The sequence below is a fragment of the Notamacropus eugenii genome, chromosome 3 (genome assembly GCF_028372415.1).
Source record: "Notamacropus eugenii isolate mMacEug1 chromosome 3, mMacEug1.pri_v2, whole genome shotgun sequence".
Lineage (NCBI taxonomy): Eukaryota > Metazoa > Chordata > Mammalia > Diprotodontia > Macropodidae > Notamacropus > Notamacropus eugenii.
In genome coordinates this window covers 90,574,499-90,595,314 of record NC_092874.1, presented here as the reverse complement: position 1 = coordinate 90,595,314, position 20,816 = coordinate 90,574,499, and the positions used below count along the sequence as shown (strand labels likewise).

The 20,816-nt window shown below is 41.3% G+C and overlaps 1 protein-coding gene across 3 annotated transcripts in view; it reads left to right on the top strand.

Moving 5' to 3' along the window:
• DPP6 (dipeptidyl peptidase like 6) overlaps positions 1-20,816 on the top strand; it is a 1,325,443-nt gene that overhangs the window by 1,277,094 nt on the left and 27,533 nt on the right. For all 3 annotated transcript variants that reach the window (XM_072652136.1, XM_072652135.1, XM_072652137.1), the window contains exons 18-19: positions 7,339-7,437; positions 19,707-19,776. In XM_072652136.1, the coding sequence (XP_072508237.1) occupies positions 7,339-7,437; positions 19,707-19,776 (169 nt within the window). The remainder of the gene's footprint in view (positions 1-7,338; positions 7,438-19,706; positions 19,777-20,816) is intronic.

Below are 20,816 nucleotides of genomic sequence, written 5' to 3'. Positions count from 1 at the left end.
TTTTTATATGACTATAACTAATGCTTGTAAACACAAAACCCTTCTAATTTTTTAATCCCACCCTTGTGACAAATAAACATAGTCGCACCACAAATCACACATTGACAGTGTCTGAAAATACATGTCTTATTCTCTACCTCTAAGACATCACCTCTATGTTAAGAGAGAGGTAAGTCTCATCCTTCTGCAGTCATAGTTGGAGTCAATGATCATTGTTCTTAAATCTTTCAAAGATAGTTTTCTTTACAATGTTGTTATCATTATATAAATTGTTCTACAGGCTCCGCTCACTTCACTCTGCATCAGTTTGAATCATTCTTCCCTAGATTCTTTAAATCCCCACCTTCCATCATTTCTTACAGCACAATAATAGTCTATTAAATTTATACGCTATCGTTTCTTCAACCATTCCCCTAAAGGACTCTCTTAATTTCTAGTTTTCTACAACCTAAAGTGCTGCTACGAATATTTCCTTCTTTCTTTTAACTCTCTGGGACACGGGGCAATTGGTGCAAATCACAGATTCAAGTGTAGTGATTGGGGGAGCATAATACCAAATTGTTTTCTAGAATGACTGTGGATTATTTTATAGATCCACCAGCTTTCCATCAGTCTTCCTGTCTCTCATTCTCCTATTTTGTCATCTTTACCAATCTAATGAATGTGAAGTAGAACCACAGAGCTTTAATTTGCATTTCTCTTGAATGATTTGGTGTATTTTTGAGAGACCTGGTGATTTCTTATACTTTTTCCCTTGATTACTGTCTCTTTGTATTTTTACTATCTGTTGAGAGAGTGGTTCTTGTTCTTGAAGATTTGATATTATATTATTATATTAGATAGCAGAGAAAATTGCTGAAGAGATTTTTTTCTTCGTTAACTTTTCCTTCTAAATTTAATTACATTGATTTTGTTTGTGCTAAACCTTTTCAACTTTACGTAATCAGATTTATCCATTTTATCTCCTGTGATTCAGTCACTTTTTTAGTTCAAGAACTTCCCCTATTCATAGTTACAATGGGCATCTCCTTCCATTCTGTGCTGATTTATTTGGGGTATAGCCTGTTATATCTAGATCCTGTATCTACATGGCACTTATGTACAGGATGCAAGATATTAATGTAAACCTAGTTTCTTACAGAGCGCTTTCCAGTTTTCTTAGCAGGGTTTGTTACTGTTATCATTTGTTTGTTCGTCACGTACTCCAGTGGTGGGGTGGCTAGGTGGTACAGTGGATAAATTACCAGTGCAGGAGTCAGGAGGACCTGAGTTCAAATCTCACCTCAGACAATTGACCTTCACTAGTTGTGTGACCTTGGGCAAGTCACTTAACCCCAACTGCTTCATCCTGGGTCATCTCCAGTCATGCTGATGAATATCTGGTCACTGGATTCAGATGGCTCTGGAGGAGAAGTGAGGCTGGTGACCTGCACAGCCCTCCCTGACTCAAAACAAAGTCAAGTGTAAGTTATGTGATTATTGCAATGATGGCATGGTCTTCTTCAGCAATGAAGGATGAACACACACCTCAGTGGTTGGGTTCTTTGAATTTATAGAACATTGAGTCACTATGTTTATCTGCTTCTATATGTTGTATACCTAATCTACTCCAACTGATTTGCCTTTTTTTTTTTTTTTTTGGTGGATTAGTCATATCTGACTCTTTGTGACCCCATTTGGGATGTTCTTGATAGAGATCCTGGAGTGGTTTGCCATTTCCTTCTCTAGCTCATTTTCCAGATGAGGGAACTGAGACAAACAAGGTTAAATGACTTGCCCGGGACCACACAGCTAGTGTCTGAGGCCGAGATTTGAACTCAGATCCTCCTGATTCCAGGGTTAATATTCTATCCATTGTGCCACCTAGCTGTTACATTAAAAGGTGACTTCCATTTTTTAAATCACTATCTTTTTTTTCTAGATACTCTTTTCATAGATAAGGAAACTGAGGCCCAGAGAGGTCAGTAACTTGCCCCATCAAGGAGAGGTTTTGAAACCTGATCTTCTGACAATAAAGATAGGCCTTCTTACACTATCATCTACTCCATGTCCCTCTTTTTAGAAATGAAGAAACCAAATACCAGAGATGTTAGGTAATGAGTAGCAGAGTATGGAGTTCACTCAAGATGCTCTAACTCCCAGACTTTCCACTTCACTCTGTAAACCTGTCCAGTCCTAACTCTGCCACTAACCAGCAATGTGACCTTGATGGACTGACTTTACTCCTCTAAGCTTCAGTTTTCTCAGGTGGAAGTTAGACTAGATGAACCTTGAAAAGTCTGGGAATATGAACTGAAATAAGACAGTCTGGGGAGAGGCTTCTTTGTTAGACAGAGATCTTATTGGTGTTGTATTCACGTGGGCAAAATCACTCTGTAATCAATATCAGCAAAGTCTTTGGTCTAAAGCTCCTCCCTGTTTCCAAAGGAAAAGGGCTTTGCTGATTTGGTTACATTGACTTCAATGAATAATCCAGGACAGCCAATTTCTCCTCTATATAATGCTAACAGTCATTCACTGTATTGAGTGTGCGTACTGTTTGAGATTTTACCTGTTGTGAGACTTGATCTATAGATTGGAGGAGGTGAGCGTTGGAGGGGACAAGCCTGGCATTTCATCTGTGTAGGAGGAAGTCCCCTTAAGGAACTTCTACTGATGCAGATGAGTTGGTATTTTCTTGGGAATGATTTTAGAGGTGCCCGGAGCACTGAGAGCTTGAGTGACCTAAGTAAAATGGTTTTATTTCCAGTATGGGTCTTTCTGACTCAGAGGCTAGCTGTTGATCCACTACACCATGTATTTTTGCCTAAGGGAACGTACAGAACATCCACCTAGGGGTCAGGAGACCCAAATCCTGCTGCTGTCTCTCTGGCAGGGCTTAAAAAAATCATTCTTCTATTTGGTACTTATGATGTCATCATCATAAAGGCTGCCATCGGCCCTTTCATTAAGAATTCATCACTGTTTGGCCTTGTGGTAGAGATCTGGAACAAAGACTGGTACAGAAATGCAAAGAGACATAGAGAAAACCTCAAACAGATCCGGGAGAAGTCTCTGAGGCACCGTCCAGAGCTATCTATTCATTCTTCAAGCCCCTCAGACCTGATGGTGCCCTGACGATGCTGCTTTGCATTGTTAGAGCACGTCATATGTTCCGAACACTTTGGCCGCCATTATCCCAATTGACAATCACAAACCTGTGAGGAAAATTAGTTAGGTATTATTATTCTTACTTTAAAACTGAGGCCTGGGGAGGGTAATGGACTCATCCAAGGTCACAAAAGGATTTATCACAGAAGCCAGAATTAGAACCTAGATCTCCTGACTTTTAAATTCACACTTTTCACATCATGATGGCTGTTCCATTAAAGATGAGAATTTGCCATGTTTCCAAAAGGTGTGAACCAAAACGCCTATCCCTACAAACTTTTTAAAAATGCCCTTGAACTAGAAATACATTCCCAGAAACTCTGAGATGAGAAAAAAAGATAGCTGGTCTTAGTCTGACTGATACAAGCTGAAGGCTAGCTGGAATACCGGAACAGAAAGCCGTGTGCCTGTCCCAGAATGACAGTAGATGAATGGAGGGCAAAAGCTGACTCTGGCATTAAATTGGTCTTCTGACTAAGTCCAAACCTGGGCATATTTTCACTTCTTGCCAGTTATGAAGATGAAAGGAGTCCCTTATTAATTGGCTGACTTTGAGCAAGTCAACCTCCCTGTGACTCATTTTCCTGGTCACTAAGAGGAAAGACTTGGACTAGATTTATTTCTAAGACCCTCTTCAACACTACCAGTCCCAGGAGTCAGCAAGCTGCTAAGGCTGACCAAAGTATTGAGAACAAGCATTCTCTGTGATAACTAGAAAAGAAAGGAATGCCAATTATGGGCCACTAGGGGGCACCATGGATAGAACATTGGGACTGCAGTGGGAAAGATCTGTGTTCAAATGTGACTTCAGACACTTACTAGCTGTGTGACCCCGGCCATTTCCCTTAACCTCTCTCAGCCTCAGTTTCCTCATCTGTAAAAGTGGGATAATACTAGCACCTGCCTCCCAGGGTTGATGTAAAGATTAAATGAGATAGAATTTGTAAAAAGTGCATGGCAAAGTTAGTGCCTGGCATATAAAAGCTTAATAAATGCTTACGCCCCTACTCTCCCTGCTCTCCCTCCACTATCACTGATTGTGAAATAAATGAAAAATATTATAGCACAAGCATATAATGAGATATTGTCGTACAATGAGAAGTATGAGGAATTCACAGGAACAAGAGAATTGTATAAACTGATGCAGAGTGATACGGAGAAATATATGTATGAATGTGTGTGTATATATATAAATATATACATATACATGTATACATACACACATATATACACATGCATACGCACATATACATATGATATACATATACACGTCTAATGACTATAGTAAGGAAAATTAAAAGATCACTAAAAAGAAGTTCAGTTCTTAGTAAAGAGAAAACAGATGTTCCTGGAAAACACACAATGAAACATACCTCCTTCCTTATAGGAGAGAGGTAAGGGATTATGAGAAAAGAGAGTTGTGTGTGTGTAAAATGCAGTCCCTGTATCCTGCGTTCTTGCTCAGTTGTTTTTATTTATTACCAAAGAAAGGCTCAGTTTGGTTGGGGAAGGGGCCCTCTTAACTCAACAATGAATGTGATATTTAAAAAAATAAAGGAATTAATAACATTTTATTTAAAAGAGAGGGAAGAAGTAGACAGACCTAGCAGTGAGGAACAACCTTGCATTTTGGTGCCTTAGCATTAAGATGGTAGTGATTGCACAAGCCAGGATCAGAGTGTAAGGAACACAGAAGAACATGAGAGCAAAAAAAAAAAAAAAATCAGAAAAAAAACAGAAAGAAAGAGACAGGAGAAAGGCAGATGCAAATAAACTCAGAGGTGGACAGAAAGGCAAAGATACCAAAAGGGATATATTCTCAAAGACGCAAAAAATCCCACAGAGAAACAGAGCATGGGGCAGCTAGGTGGTACTTAGAACACCAGGCCTGGAACCAGTAAGACTCATCTATCCTAAATTCAAATCTGGCCTCAGACACATACAAGCTATGTGACCCTGGGCAAGTCACGTACCCTGTCTGCCTCAGTTTCCTCATCTGTAAAATGAGCTGGAGAAGGAAATGGCAAACTACTCCAGTATCTTTGCCAAGAAAGCCCAAAAAGGGGGTTCATAAAGAATTTAACAAAACTGAACAACAAAAATGGGAAAATCACTAGGTATACAACTAAAAACAAGGTAATCCCTACTTTCAAAGAGCTTATAGTCTAATGGGGGTGGGGGGAGTCTGAATGATGAAGAAGTGAAAATGTACAGAGAGTGAGTGGAGCTTGGTGTGAGGACACTATAGCTAACAAAACCTTCCTTGAGAGATGAACTTCACTTTGCTGCAATGATTTCATTGGGCCTGCTTTGACAACTGTTGAAAGTTCTGTTTTTGCTCCTCCCAGTAATAGCAGCCATTGTTAATTACTGTTTTTTTATATTTTGGCAAACACCATCCCAGAGAGTGGAACCCCCTCCCAATTTAAACTCATTCACACAAAAATATGCATTGTTCATATCAGCTCCTTGGTAGGCAGAAATTTACATCCTGTCTTGGAAAATATGTTAAAATTAATATATGTGAATTAATTTGGTCAAGTTATTATCTTTTAGGTAGATCAAATGTTAGGAAGTACCATTTGAGTTAGAGAGGCATGAAGAACTACCTCAGTTGGGTGTTGGAATATCCTATATAAAGAACAGAAAGTAGTGAGGTTAGACTATACCACATAGGGAGGAAAGTGGGGGATAGGATAGTGTTCATATAGCCTGGAAATGTTAGTTGGAACCAATTTGCGAAAGGCTTTAAATGTCAGAGATGTTTGAATTCTGTCCTTGAGGAAACAGGGAGTCATAGAAGGTTTTTGAGAAGGAGAGTAGCATGATAGAACTTGTATGAGTACCAGTTTAGTACCAGCTACATGAGGAAGTTGATAAGGGTTGATTAGATACATGCAGGGCAAACCTATGGCAAAGGCTGGAGGAGCCGTTGATGGTAGGATACACCACCAGTTGACTAATTGAATTTTTCACCACATAGTCCATCATGCAGGTATTATATAGATAAGAGCACCATTATCCACCCTGGTTTCACAAACTGCTAAGTGACGGTAAGGATTTGTGGGTGACCTCAGTGAGCTGTATTATCACCTTCACAGATGAAAAGTGTTCCTTTATTATAATGGGAAGTTTAACTTTCTGGGGACTTCATGCAGGAAGGAATAACTCCCCACATGTGCTCATGTGGTGATTGTGTTGCTTTTTGAGAGAATACCTGTCAGAGGATGATTTAATGGCCCATACGTTGCCTGTGATGGATGATCCACCCTTTAAAGCATTCCTGAAGCTGAGCTGTTTCAAACTGATTTGACAAATGGAGGAGTTGCTTGACTTGGTGTATTTTGGTTTGGTTTTTTGGTTCTCCCCAGTTAAAATGTGAGCAGGGACCCACCAACCAGAAGGATGAAGTGAGATAGTTTGAGCATCATTTCAATTAAAGATATAAGAAAGTACAGTGGTTGATACATTAGTCCAGTTGCAGAAATAGACATGGGAAAGTTTAGAGTACTTAGTTTTAAGAACATGTTTAATATTGGCCATTGTCAAAAGGTAATGGAATTATTTCAGGTCTTCCTGAAAAGAAGTGGAGTGTTTGACTTTTTAGGGTCCTTTTTCAGGGTAAGACTTGAGACAGGCTAAGATAAAACAGGCTGCTCATCCCAGTCCACTTCAAGTCTTACTCTCAAGGCCCTAAAATGAACAAGAGGGACAAGTGAATCAGTAAAACCAGTGAGGTATCAAATAAGTTTCTGGGCAGTTAAATTGAGAAATTTAAATGAATTTTTCCTGGGGAATAATTGACATTCCAGGCTTCTTCCTCTCCCAAGTTTATGATGGTCATTATCCATAGTAAGTGTAGTGGACAAGAGAAGCAAAATTAGCCGTTTTGATAGTTATGTGACTAAGTAAACACAGAATGGATGTCATATGGAAGAAAGGTGACTTGATTGGGAATCAGGAGACCTATGTTTGAATGCTGAATCTGTTCCTTGCTACCAGTATGACTCACGTTCCTTAACCTCTCTGGATCTTTGTTTCTACATCTCTAAAATGAAATGGTTGAACTAAATGATCTCTGAGGTACCTGATAGCTCTACATCTGTGATCTTGTAAGTGGAAGGTGGGCTTCCCATAGGAAGCAGTTTCAGTGGGTTTCTATCTGTCATTGTTTCCTCTGTCTTTCAGAAATCTTTGAGCTAGAAGTAAATGCCCACGTACAGAAGACGATTAGTGACCGACAGATGCCTAAAATTGAATACAAAAGTATTGAGATCGAAGATTACAGTAAGTACTGGTTTTTCTTCTTTTTTTCTCATTTTTCATTACCATTTCTGCTCTGAAATGACTCAGCTGTCAGTAGAAGATTGCTTTGTCTAATGACTTATGTGAAAGAATACCATATTATCCCAATAATGATAGTCTCTGCTCTCCAAACAGCTGGAAATGAGTTGTTTGGGGAAAAAAGGTTCAGAAATGATAGCTAGCCAGGGAGAGATTCAGGGAGGCACAGAAAAAGAATTGTACTGACTGTATCAATTGACAAGTATTTATTGAACTCCCAGTACCTGTCCAGAATGATGCTAGGCACTACATGGGATAAAAGAAAAGCTTAAGATCCCTCTCCTCCATAAGTTTACTATCTCATTGAGATAAGATTAGTACTGTTTCCTCCTTGTGACATTTATACACTGTTCCAATCTCTCTGGCTGCTTCCTCAACAGCTTCTCCTTTCTCTTCTCACCCTCCATACTTGGATAGGCCCCAGAATTCTATCCTTGGCTTTTGCTCATCTCTATCAAAATTTTCTTCTTTGAACCTTATATTCTTATAGCTTCTGCTATTACTGCTAAGAAGACATCTCCCAAATCCCTTACTCTAGACTTGACCTCTCTCTCAGACTCTAGTTCAGCATCTTTAATGGTCTACTGGGCATTTCTATTTAGTTATCCTACCATCACCTGAACTTCAACACATGCAAGACTGAGCTCAGTGTCTTTGGCCAAACTCCAGTCCCCTCTATGAATTTCTTAATTTCTGTGAATAGATCACAGATTTAGTACCAAAAAGGAGCTTAGAGGTTATCTAGTTCAACCTAGAGACACATACACGTACACACACATGTACACATACACACATACATATTTGACAAATGGGAAGTGCCATCCCAATCAACAAATTCAATTTAATAGACAGTTCAATTCAACATTTATTAAGTATCTACTAGCTGCGAGGTATTGTATTAGAAGCAAATGATGCAAAGGCAAAAACAACATTTCCATTGTTGACCACAATTGGATGCTGCCAATTTCTATAATGAGAACTCCTGTATCTTTCCCATACTGTGGTTATGAACAACAGGTGAAAAGAAGGAGTAGCATAGGCTAAGATGGTATCCGACTGATCCTTCATACAAAGTGATTGAGCTATGTTTTGAAAGAAAGAAAAAGCAAGAAAACCAAGTGAGAGACCTCTTTGTGGCAAGACAAAGCAGTTCCAAGGAGTCTGACTATTTTTCAATCTGATTCAGTGTATCCTAGGGTTCCCATAGACCAGCTTCAATCTTAGGGGTAGCCTTAAAAGGTCAATCTCTTTGATTTATATAGCCCTCACCAAAACTTTGCTCTGAGATGATTATCAAATACAGTTCATAAGTATGGGCAAGTAATCCATACAGACACTCAATGAAACAAATGTATTTATCATATGCATGACAGATTTTACCAGCCTAAAGAAAATGGACCCCCATGAAAAAATCATAATTCTCTTTGTCCAAGGTCCACTTTTGGACAAAATCCCAATGTCTCCTAATTTAGCATCACTCTTTGTTGTGCCTTCCTCAAAAGGGAACCAAACTTGAGATTGCCAGTGCAACAACCCCCTGACAGTCCAGTGAGTTCCTTTTCCCCACAGGGAATAATGTACCTTCCCACACAGCAGACATATGGTGTGACTTTGATCCCTTCAGAAGGGAAGCATGTTTGGAGTGGCAACATTAACAATAGGCTGGCATTCTTATGAGTCCTCTCACCTGATGGAAGCCTTCTGAGAGCTTGAACTATCCCAGGATGGTCAACATGCTTGCGGCTTTTGGTCAACCCCTTCATGTTGGACATGTGCTGTTCATTTTGACTCACTGACCATATAGTAGAACTTATGTCTGTTATTAATGGTTCTTAGAGGAGAGAGAACCCCATATCTACCAGCTGTATTCTTGGGAGCTCTCTGGGAGAAAGGCAGAAAGAGAAAGGATGAAAAGCACAATCCTCAGTGAAGATTCCCTGTTACAGGCCAGAATAAAGGGAGCTTCTCCCAAATGAGCAGGAGCCAATTAATTCATTTTGAGGGCAACCCCATCAATGAAATTTATTTTTCAGGAGGCACTACAGGGGGCTTCAAGCCAACCAACTCACCTTGGAGGCAGCCCCACTCACTGAGACTTAACCAGATGTCTTTAATCTTCTCTACAAGGTGCCAGTGGGCATGCCCATACCCTCCACAGGGAGATCTTTACAACACAAACAAAGGTTCACCTCCATGTAATCTCATCAAGTTGATTGGGGAGCTCCTCTGATCAACCCCTAACATTAAAAATGTTTTATTTAGTGCTGCAAAGCCCTATGCTAGGAAGGGAGGATGCAAAGACAGAAAATAAAAGTGGGTGGCTTTCCCCTGTGTGTTAGCATTTATGTTCCCCTATACTGTATATGTCTGTGGAAGAAATATCATGTGTTGGGCTGGATGGTAAACTCTGTGAGATCCTTGGCATAAAATTCATCAAGGACTGTGCAGTGATGGCTCTGCGTCACAGGATGAGTGACAGAAAAATCCTTGACAACATCTTGAGTCCTTCCTTACTCTTTTGTGTGTAGCTGTATCTGTGCAGGAGGCCCTGACTCCATGGTCAGTGGTGAGAGGCAGTAGCAGTGCATTATACAGTCTATCCCCTCTGTTGAAGACCTTGGCTATTCCACTGTTGCAAGTGGGATATAGTTATTCCTAGAATGGTAAGAGGCTCTTTGATAGCTGACAAAAATGAATTCTGTATTGTAAGCTGAGAATAGGGGGTGGTCATGTAAATATTTATAAAGTGCCGGAGGGAGAGCTTAAAGGATCACTTAGCTGTGCATCCTTTGGCCAGAGATATAACTGCCTTAATTTATATGACAGTTCAGTGGAATCATTGCCTCGAATACAGGAAGAGGGGTTGTATTCAGAACCAGGAAGACTCTGTTGGATTGGCAGGAGAACCCCAGGCCCATGCAAGCTAAGCAGTCCTTTAAGGGATGGCAGAAGAAGGATAAGCCTTGACCCCAAAGCTCCTGTCATTCCCATTTCAGCAGTAAGTTGGTCATTATTGTGGTCATGATCAGGTTTAGGATATCGGTTCTCCTCATCACTTCTTTTTTTGTATGTGTCCAGAGCGCTTCAGAGAGTGTCTGTGGGTTCAAGTTCCCATCTCTATTATGCTGTAGCTCTGGGCCAGCTTTTAGATGTTTCTTGGATTATTCCTTTATTTCCTTCTATTGCCTGAGGAGAGGCTTTCTTTACCTTTTTGTGCATCAGGGACCCCCTTGGTGGTCTGACGACCCATGGATGCTTTTCATAATAATGTTGTTAAAAGCACAAAACAAAATACATAAGATTACAAAGGAAACCAATTGTATTGAAATAGTTATCAAAATATTTTTATTCATTTTGAACTCAAATACATACACACAAAAATAAAAGAGAGAACATTTCCATGTACATAGCACAACATAAAAAGAGGATTTATTATCAAAATTTTTTTAAAAACAAGTTCATGTTCCCTAGATTATGGACACCTGTACTACAGTATCTCTTTGGTTATTTTGCATTCATCTTCACCCCAATTGTTCTTCACCTTCTCCCCTCCAGGTCTCTCTCTATATATTTTCTATACTGCTCAACTCTTTTTATCATTATTTTCTTTTTAACTGGTCTCAGGACCAAGAAAACCTTGGTTCTAGTTCTGCCTCTGATTAACACTGGTTTATGGCACTGGGCAATTCACTTAACCTCCCACTGCTCTAAGCAGTGCTTTAAGAAGACTATAAGTTCCAGAGAAAGTGCGAGCCTGCATTGTTCAAGGGAGCGGCTTCATCTGGGAATTCCCTCTACCAGTAAAATCACAGGCCAAGCCCTATTTCTGTACCCTTCCATAGCTGCATTTCAGCCATGAATCCTATGCCAGCTGTTATCAGTCTCCCAGCATCAAGGTCTTCAGACCATTATATTTATTCCCTATACTATGTGCATGTATCTCTAGACATGTGAGAACGTGAGATAGACTTCTGACTCTCCTCCTAGTTATTGTCTTCTATGAATTCCCAGTCTTCCCTTCTGATAAGGTCTCTAGCCTAAGTCTTATATACATATACAAAAATGCATGCATGCATGCGTATGTAGATCTATGTATATGTGTATATATCTGTGTGTATGTACATGTGTATGCATGTTTGTGCACATACATATGTATATATACATGTGTGTATGTGGGGTGTTTGGGGTACTCAGGGAGAACTAGCACCTCTGGTATAAGGACTTGCCAAAGTCTTTTCAGGGCTGTTCATCTATCTTTGGTGTTCACCTGTCATCCAAATCTTCCTGTGGCTCCAAGAAGTTGCAGCATGTACAGTGATCATACCCTGGTAAAACTGACTCAGTAGAAAGGATAAAAACCAGGTTTAAGGCCTCAAACCTGTCAATGAGTTAGGGGGATGTCTACCCCACACATGTCAAGACTTCTCCAAGTAGAATGAGTGAATGAGAACAAATTGTTCCAAAGGCCATGAAGGAGGCTGAAGCAGGTGCTGTGGAGCACTGAGAGTTTGGTCAGACATTGAAGATGCCAAAACCATCCACTGCATCCCAGGCCATCACCAGTCATCCTGGCTTTGGTCTTGCCACTGGACTTCGATGACTCTGGAAGAAAAAGTGAGATTGATGAGTTTGTGCAAGCCTGCCTCATTTAAATCCAATTTACATGTAAGTCAAGGGATCACCCCATGATGTCATTGATCCTCTATAAAAATGAAGGATAAAAACAATAATGTATGTACGCACACACACAGGCACATACACACAGCACTCCTTGCCTTAAATACTCTCTTCTATCTATTTATCCCTCAAGATCTACCTAATGTCCTTCCTCCACAATATTTTTCCCAGCTCATAATGATTCCTCACTCCTCTGAACCCCCATTGCATTTAAGGTATATACCAATTATCTGATACTTAACATATGCTACTTTGTATTGTCATGTATATTCTTAGGTATGTCCATTATCCTAAAATAAAGTTGGTTGTTGTCCTTCGTTCTTGAGAGGACCAAAGTTACATCACCATGAAAAGTAAAGTTTCGTTGTGTCTGACTGTGGCTGATCAGACCATACGAGCTCAGAGTGCTCTACCACAGTTTGGGCACAGATAGTCTGTATGAGTATTTGGGGTGGATACTCCAAATTTGTGCATCCTACATTTACTTTGTGTTGTATCAATTCTGCTTTGTTCATAGAGCACAGCACTCTTTCTGATGTGGGCACACCATGCTGAGTGGTCCTGTGCCAGTGTCTCCCATGTCACAGTCTGATGAACTTCTTGGGGCAACCAAATTTTGACATAATTTTCCATAAGCCCTCAAGACTAACAGTGTCAAAGGCCTTGGTCAGATCTACAAACATTGTATACAGACCTCTGTTCTGCTCCTGGCATTTCTCCTGGAGTTGTCAGACAGCAAGCATCATATCAACTGTTTCTTGGCCCTTTCAGAAGTCACACTGGCTCTCAGGTAGATGACCATCTTCTAGGTGAAGGATCAGCCTATTAAGGAGGACTCTAGCAAGAATTTTGCCAGCAATAACTAAGAGAGTGACCCCTCTGTGATTGTTGCAGGACAATCTATTCCCTTTACCAGGATGGACAATGGAGGCATCCTTGAACTCCTGGAGGATGACTTCCTCTTGCCATATAACCTAGAAAATTTCAGTCAGCTTTTGTATGAGCAATGGTCCCCCTACCTTGGAAATCCCAGCTGGAATAGAATCAGCACCAGGTGCTTTAGCACATGAAAGGAGCCTAATGGCCCTCAAAACCTCTTCTTCAGTTGGAAGTTCAGCTAAAGAGGGACTGACTTCAACCTGAGGTAAACAGTCAATGGCCTCATTGATTGATGATGGTCTGTTGAGAACACTATGGAATTATTCAACCCATCTCTGTAGCATCATGTCCTTATCACTAATCAATGTGGCTCCATCAGCACTGAGTAGTTGTGATACACCATAGGTTTTTGATCCATAAATAGCTTTCAGGCAATCACAAAAGCACTTTGGATGGTTACTATCAGCATAAAACTGAATTTCATCTGCCTTCTTACTGAGCCAGAAATCCTGCATTTCTCCTTGTACTTTGCTTTTGATGGAATTAAATGCTGCCTTCTTAGAGTCCCTTAAATATTGTCCTTTCTATGCCATTCAGTCAATAAGCTTTTATTGAGCACCTACTGTGTATCAGAAAGGTACAAAGAAAGGCAAAAGTCAGTCCTTGCCTTAAAAACTCACAGTCTAATGCAGGGAGAGAACATGCAAACAGCAGTATACAAATAAGCTATATACAGGACAAATGGAAAATAATCAACAGAGGGAAGGTGGAATTTAGCTCAGTGCTTGCTTATAACCAATGTTTAGTAAATAGCTTAATGAGGATGTGATAAAGACTTGCAAAAATGGAATTCCACTTCCTAAGGCATGTAAATTCTTGATATTTTAGCAATATTTTCCTAACAAGGTGGAAAACAAAAAGGATTTTCATGTTTATCCTCAGTTACTCGAGAGATTGAACTAATGAAGAACCAGGGCTACTAGGTAACTCAGTGGATAGACAGAGTGCTGGGCCTGGAGTCAGGAAGACCTGAATTCAAATCCAGCCTTACTTATTCACTCACAGTGTGACCCTGGACAAGCCACTAACCCTGTTTGCCTCAGTTTCCTCATCTATGAAATGAGGTGGAGAAGGAACTTGCAAACCGCTACAGAATCTCTGCCAAGAAAACTCAAATGGGGTCATAGAGAATCAGGCAAAACTGAAACGACTCAACAAGAACACCTAATGAAGAACCACATTCACCCGTCATTCCAGTCAATAGTTGGAGGAGGTTATACTGGCTTCCTAAGGAATTAGGTCCTGAAAACTGGCAGTGGTCACTGTGCATTAAACATTTTCAATGAATTCCATGCTTAAAAGAGCCCACCCAGGGAGTGTTCCTCTTTCTAGAAACTCAGGGACCAGGATGGTGAGACATGTCATGTCATATACACATATTAACACATTCATGTATGTATTCAAATGATAGTATCTTAAGGTGAAAGTGACCTTAGAATTCTTTTAATCCAGTCCTGTCCATGGCAGAAGCAGGATTAGAACTCAGTTGTCCTGATTCCCAATTATGTGCTCTTTGCACTACTTTATGTCACCTCAAAAGAAGAGAGAAACAAGGACGAGAAAGCCTTTTTCTTTCCCGTAGGGGATATGGACCTACTTTTCTCTTCTTCATCAACCAGTAATCCTTTGGTAGACAATTGAGAATTCCTTAGGAGCCCTTCCTCCTCACAGCATACTACACAGCTCATTTTAGGATCATGACTGCCCCTGAAGAGTAAGAGGGAAATAGTTGACCAAAGATCGCCTGACTTTAGTATTTTAAGAATGAAAATGATCATGTGTCCACACATGTGCATTTCAGCATGCTGAAGTAGTCTCCCATGAATAAGAAGCTAGAAGATAGATGAGGAAGAGACAGATGCCATGCCGTCTAAGGTGGCTAAGACCTCCTTCATGGTCACAAACATCCGATCAGTATTAACCACACTGACTTGGATTTCATTTACTTGAACCGAATTTCACTCCAAAAAATGATTCTGTCCCAATCTATTCCAGCATTCTGGGGACTTAAAAGAGGTTTTCCCAATAGAGTTAGGCAGGCTAATTATGGAGAAAGGAAAAGATTTTTATTTTGATGCCTTTTGAATCACACAAGCAAACGTTTAGGAGGACCTAAAAGGACACACTCAATGGGGAGAGCACAGAGGAACTTGGGAAGAGAAGAGGGATTGAAGGACAAAGGAGCTATCTGTGCCTCAGTTGCCAGAGGGAGATGGATACAATTACAGCTGAGTCATTAGGTCTCAGGTGTGGTGGTCTTCAAGTCATTACAGAAACAAGCACAGGGATTGGAGAGGCTGCCTAGGACTTGGAACACTTGGGTGTGATTTTACCAAGGTCCCAACCTCTCTTCCTTGTAGAAGTGTGGGCCAGCTGAGTCTTTTGTTTCTTTCATGCCGAAGGAACTCAACCACATGGACCAATGGTTTTATAGGGCAGGTTTGGGGGTGATCCCCTCCTCCCACATTGTTCTTGCTCAGATGTGTCTAATTGGTTTTCCATTTCTGATGTGATATCCAAGGAGACACCCTCTAACCAGGCCTCAGCTGTGGAGGAATGGGGCATTGAAAGTTTCCAGGAAAGAACAAAAGGATGATGGAACAAAAATACGTTGCTAAAAGTGACCTTATAGATTTCAGAAAACTTCCCTGATCCCCAGCAGAGTTTTATTTGTTTTGTTTTGTTAGATTATTATGAGGCGCTTATCAGATAGGGAAAAAGTCTTTAAAAACCCTCTTCTGGAATCTAAAGCTTGTTTTCAGGCCACTGGGCCCAGTTTCCAAGGTCTGCCCTTCGGCTTATCAGTAGCAGAAGCATCCCAGCCCATGTTTTATGGATATTTAAATGATAAAGTCCATCCCCTGCCTTTCTTCTTGTCCCTGGGCCATTGATCCAATTTGCAAGGCATTAGTATTCAACCAGAATAAGTAATTAGACCCTGTGTCAGAAAATGATTGCCAAGCAAACGAGTCTACCCTGTGGTGAACCTGTATATTAATCATATTGAAAATGCCACTAATTCTGAGTTAATTGCTAAGCCTTTGGTAATCTGGGTTCTATTTGCCATCAGTAAACAATTGCCAAATTTAAGGAGGAAGGTTTTGGGGAGTTTTGTTTGGGGAGAAAGAACCCAGTGGGGAAATTTGTTGTAGTTGGTTTGGGGGGGGGGGGGGGGGGGCGGAGTTCTTATTTTTTTGTTTCGTTCTTTGGTTTTTTGTTTTGTTTTGTTTTGGGTTTTGTGGAGGCAGTTTTCACTAGCCTGAGGAATAGATCCGAAAAATCTTGGATAGTGACAAGGCACAGCTGGGGCTTCAGAGGCTGATCACCAGGCCACCTTCAATCATCCCTTCAGGCTCTCAACATCCATCCAGCAATTAGCCCTGCCATCTTGCTTCGGTCCATAGATGTGCCACCTTCCCCTCCCCCCCCAAGCCCCATCCTCTCCTCCTCTCTCTTCCTTGTCCCCATCTCACCCAGGATCTGTTTTCCTCTTTCTCTCCCCTCCTCCCATCCCTTCAAATATTGATTCCCAGCTGGGACACTCACTGCTGCCTAAGGGGAAAATAACTGAGATGGGAAGATGTTTAATTGTGTGTTGTGCAAGCGATGCATGACAAAGTGACTCACGAGCCCTCGGGGTTTTCATTTCTTGCTGCCTGGGATGTTGCTGTTAATAAAACTGCAATTTGTTCGTCTTCCCCCTTTTAAAGTGCATCCACGTACATGAGCGCGCTGAATCTTCACAATGAACTTGTGGGTTGGGGAGTACAGGGATATTTATCCCCAGGTTAGGGGTAATGAAAATGAACAACCGCAAAGTGAAGGGTCCAACAAGGGTCCAACCTGAGACGGGTCCCCAAGTCTCCTGCTGACCTCTAATCCTTAGCTCCTTCCTCCATGCCTTACCTTCTTGGTAATTCTCCTTGCTCTCTGAACAATCCTTTGACTCCTTAACTGGTCAATCTTATGTAATTCAGCAAGCATTTGCTAAGCTACTGAAAGCAGTATGAACACTGGGCAAGATACTTAGGGAGATATAAAAGTCTAGATAAGATACAGATCCTGTCCTTGTGGAAAATATGGCCTAGTAGGGAATAAAGATACAAAGCCAAGGAGCTATAATTCCCAATAATATATGATAAGTGCATTAGACAGGTACAGGACAAAGGGTTATGGGAAGTCTGTTGGAGGGAGGCCTTTAGCAATGGAGATATCAGCAAAGGCCTCATGTAGAAAGAGGAATTTGAGTTTGGTTTTAAATGATTGGTAGGAATTCAGGAGGCAAAAAAAGAAAGAAATTGTATGAACAGTAGCGTAGACTTAGGAACAAGCAGGGTATGTTCAAGGGATAAAGGGTGTTTCAAGGGTGTGCCAAGGATGTGCCAAGTACAAGATGGCAAGACAAGCCTGGAAAGGTAAAGCAATGCCAGACTGTGAGTGACCTTGAGAGGAGTAACATAACCAGATCTAGCTTCTTTCTTCATACTGCCTTCCTTGGCAACCTCACTCACTTCTATGGATTCAACTGTCACCTCTCCCTAAATGACTCCCAAATGTGAATCTCCAACCCTGACCTCTGTCCTGAGCTTCAGGCCTGTATTTCCAACTGCCTACAGTACAACTCTACCTGAATGACCTACCTGTACATGTTTAAAACTGAGCCCTTTCCCCAAAAACCCTCTCTTCTGACATCACTATCTTTTTTTTCAGCAGTACTACCATTTACTCATTTTTCCTTGCTCAAAATTTGGCCTTGATCCTTAATTCTTATCTCTCTGCCATCTCCCTCTGATACCACTCCACTTCAGTCAAACCTTAAAAATTGTACCTCTACAATATCTCTCATCTGTCTCTCCTCTCTGTTCCCATGACTGCTTTGGCCCAGAATCCATGTGGGGCAAACCAGAAGCAGGGATACCCACCACCACTGGGAGCACCTATGCCCTCCCGCCTTGTCCCTCTGACGCCTATCCCCTAGCCCTCTGCGCAGAACCCATCCAACATACAGCAGGCCCACCAGGAGTACCCTCCCCCTTTCCTTCCCTCACCTACAGAGCCAGGCAACCAAGAATCTGTCCAGGCTGTTTTCCAGCTTGAAGGAGATGGGAGTCACGAACTCTATTCCAGTGAGATAGAGGATCACCAGACCTTACTATCTGTCCTGCCTCCACCTCCTAAGGTCCTCCAAGTCTTTTCAGGCACCTTACCTCTACAGTGTCCAAAGCCTCCAGCATTGTCATCTGATCTACTAATGTAACCTAAGGACCTGTGAACCTTGCCATCCTCCTAAAGACAAAAAAAGAAAAAGAAAAAAAGAAAGAAACAGTACCAAATATTGAGGAACTTACATTGTAATGAAGGAAACAATATGTAAATAAATAGATTCCACCTAAGATATGATATTTTATATCAGTGTAAATGAGGGGAAGTTTAAAGGGGCCAGGAAAGACTTCCTGGTAGAGGCTAGGCTTTGAATGGGAAACCAAGGATTCTAAGAGGCAACTGTGTGAAGGTGGAGAGCACTCCAGGAAGGAGGAATGACCAGTGCAGATGCTCAGGGACAGGACGTGGGGAAAGCAACATATGCCCAGAAAATTAAATGCAAAATATATGCAAAATACTTCCAAAGTCATTGTGGGGCTGGTGAACACTAGAAACCAGAGGGATATAGACTGGTATTACCGAAGGAAGCTAATACTTCTTGGCGGCAAAGGTGAGGAAAGATTGTAGTCTAGGCATAAAGAGACAACCCTTGGAAAAGAGATGGAAGATGGAAGGTCAAGCTGAGTTTGACTGGAATAGCGGTATTGGTAAAAGAATAATGTGAAGTTAGCCTGTGAAGGTAGACTGGAGGCAGACTAAGGGCTTTCCAAGGCCAAACAGAAGACTCTTTATTTTATCCTGCAGCAAGAAGGAGGCATAGCCATGTGTGCTTTGGGACTATTGATCAGGGAGTTGTGTGACAATAATAAATTCCAGAGACCTTTATAGTTTGCAAAGCTCTTTACAAATATTTCATTTTATCCTCACAAACCTTGGAGATGGGTGCCCTTATTATCATCCCCATTTTACAGATGAGGAAACTGAGACAGCCAGAGGTTAAGTGACTTGCCCAGGATCACACAGTGAGAAAGCGTCTTAGGCTAAGCTCTGAAGTCCTGCCTTCCTGATTCCAGGGCCACCTATCCACTGTAACATCTAGCTGCCTCATGGTAGTAGTTATTTGATAAATATTTGTTGAATGGATGGATGGATAGATAGAGTCATGAAGTCAAAGTCCCCCCTGAAGTTAAATCCTCTTCCAAAGCACCATGGACTGAGACACTCAACCAAACAGCATTCCCTGTTCTACCTAAGCACAATGACACAGGATTACAGAAAGAAGAAGGAATTCGGGTGTAAGATGACCCAAGGTCAGCCTCTCTGAGCCACAGTTTTCTCATCTTAAGAATGACTATAAAGCACTATCTGCCTGGCAGGATTGTTGCAAGGGTAGAGTTCCATCGACTGTAAAGTGCTACGTAAGTATGAACCATGTTTATTATCCGTCAGTCATCAGTACTAAAAGGTTACCCTGTTTGTCTGTCTTTGTCTAGACTTGCCAATGCAGATCTTAAAGCCGGCCACCTTCACAGACACTGCCCACTATCCTCTGCTTCTGATAGTGTAAGTATGACCTACATCTTTCATGGGTGAACTGTTTGCAAAAGAGCATGAAGAATGACCAGGAAAATGCCACGAGGTGACAGGAATGATCTCATTCATTTAGACATCTCTTCTGTCAGGGCCCAGCGTCCTCACGGAAGGAAAAGACTAAGCTCTCCTTGGTCGCTCCCCCTGGCAATTTTTCTGCTTCACCCTTAAGTGGGAGCCTGTGCCGATATGTCAAGGATAAAGGAGAATTTTTAGTAAAGTCATTTAGGAGAAGAGAACAAGAATTCCTGGCCAGCCAAGTACAAGTGACAACCTTGCTATAAGCCTAGACAACAAACTAGGATGCCCCTGGTCTGCTGTGGACCCTATCCAAAAGGGTTTAATTACTGAGGTTCTAAAAGGATTTTATTATAACCATGGCCTGGAAGGCAGGCTCACAGCACGGCCCCAAGGACAGAGTTTGGGCTCCAATGAAGAATTAACCCACTTTCCTAACATTCTGGATTGGTTTAATGCCTCCTCCTTCTCCTCCTCCTCATTATCTTCCTCCTCCTCCTCCTCCTCCTCCTCGTCCTCCTCCTACATTGGGGTTGGTTTTATTCAAATGATTCTCACAGATGCTAATGGCCACTCTGACTCTCCAGACTAATGATTTTTAACCCTGATCTGGGTTAGAAGTCTCTCTCCCACCCCATAGTGTTTCCAGCAAAGGAACTGGGGAAAGAAAGCCTCTCCAAATGCTTCTCAAATTTCCAGAAAAGTCGTTTTCCTTCACTTTTCTTTCTGAAGTGAGTACTGTGGTATTTCTTTCAAAGACCACCTCTGCATATACTGACAGTCAAATTGCATCCATTATAATTTAACAGCTAAGTATGGGAAAAGTTCAAAAAACTTTTTAGCCTGTCAACTAAATCCTTCCCATCTTTGCTGCAAATCTAAACTGGACACCAAGGGTGCCCTAAGAGGAAACTATTAAAACAGAAAGGGCCTATTTTTTAAATGATGAAATTCAAACATCACAATGATCACAATAATACAAAAATGTCCTTTTA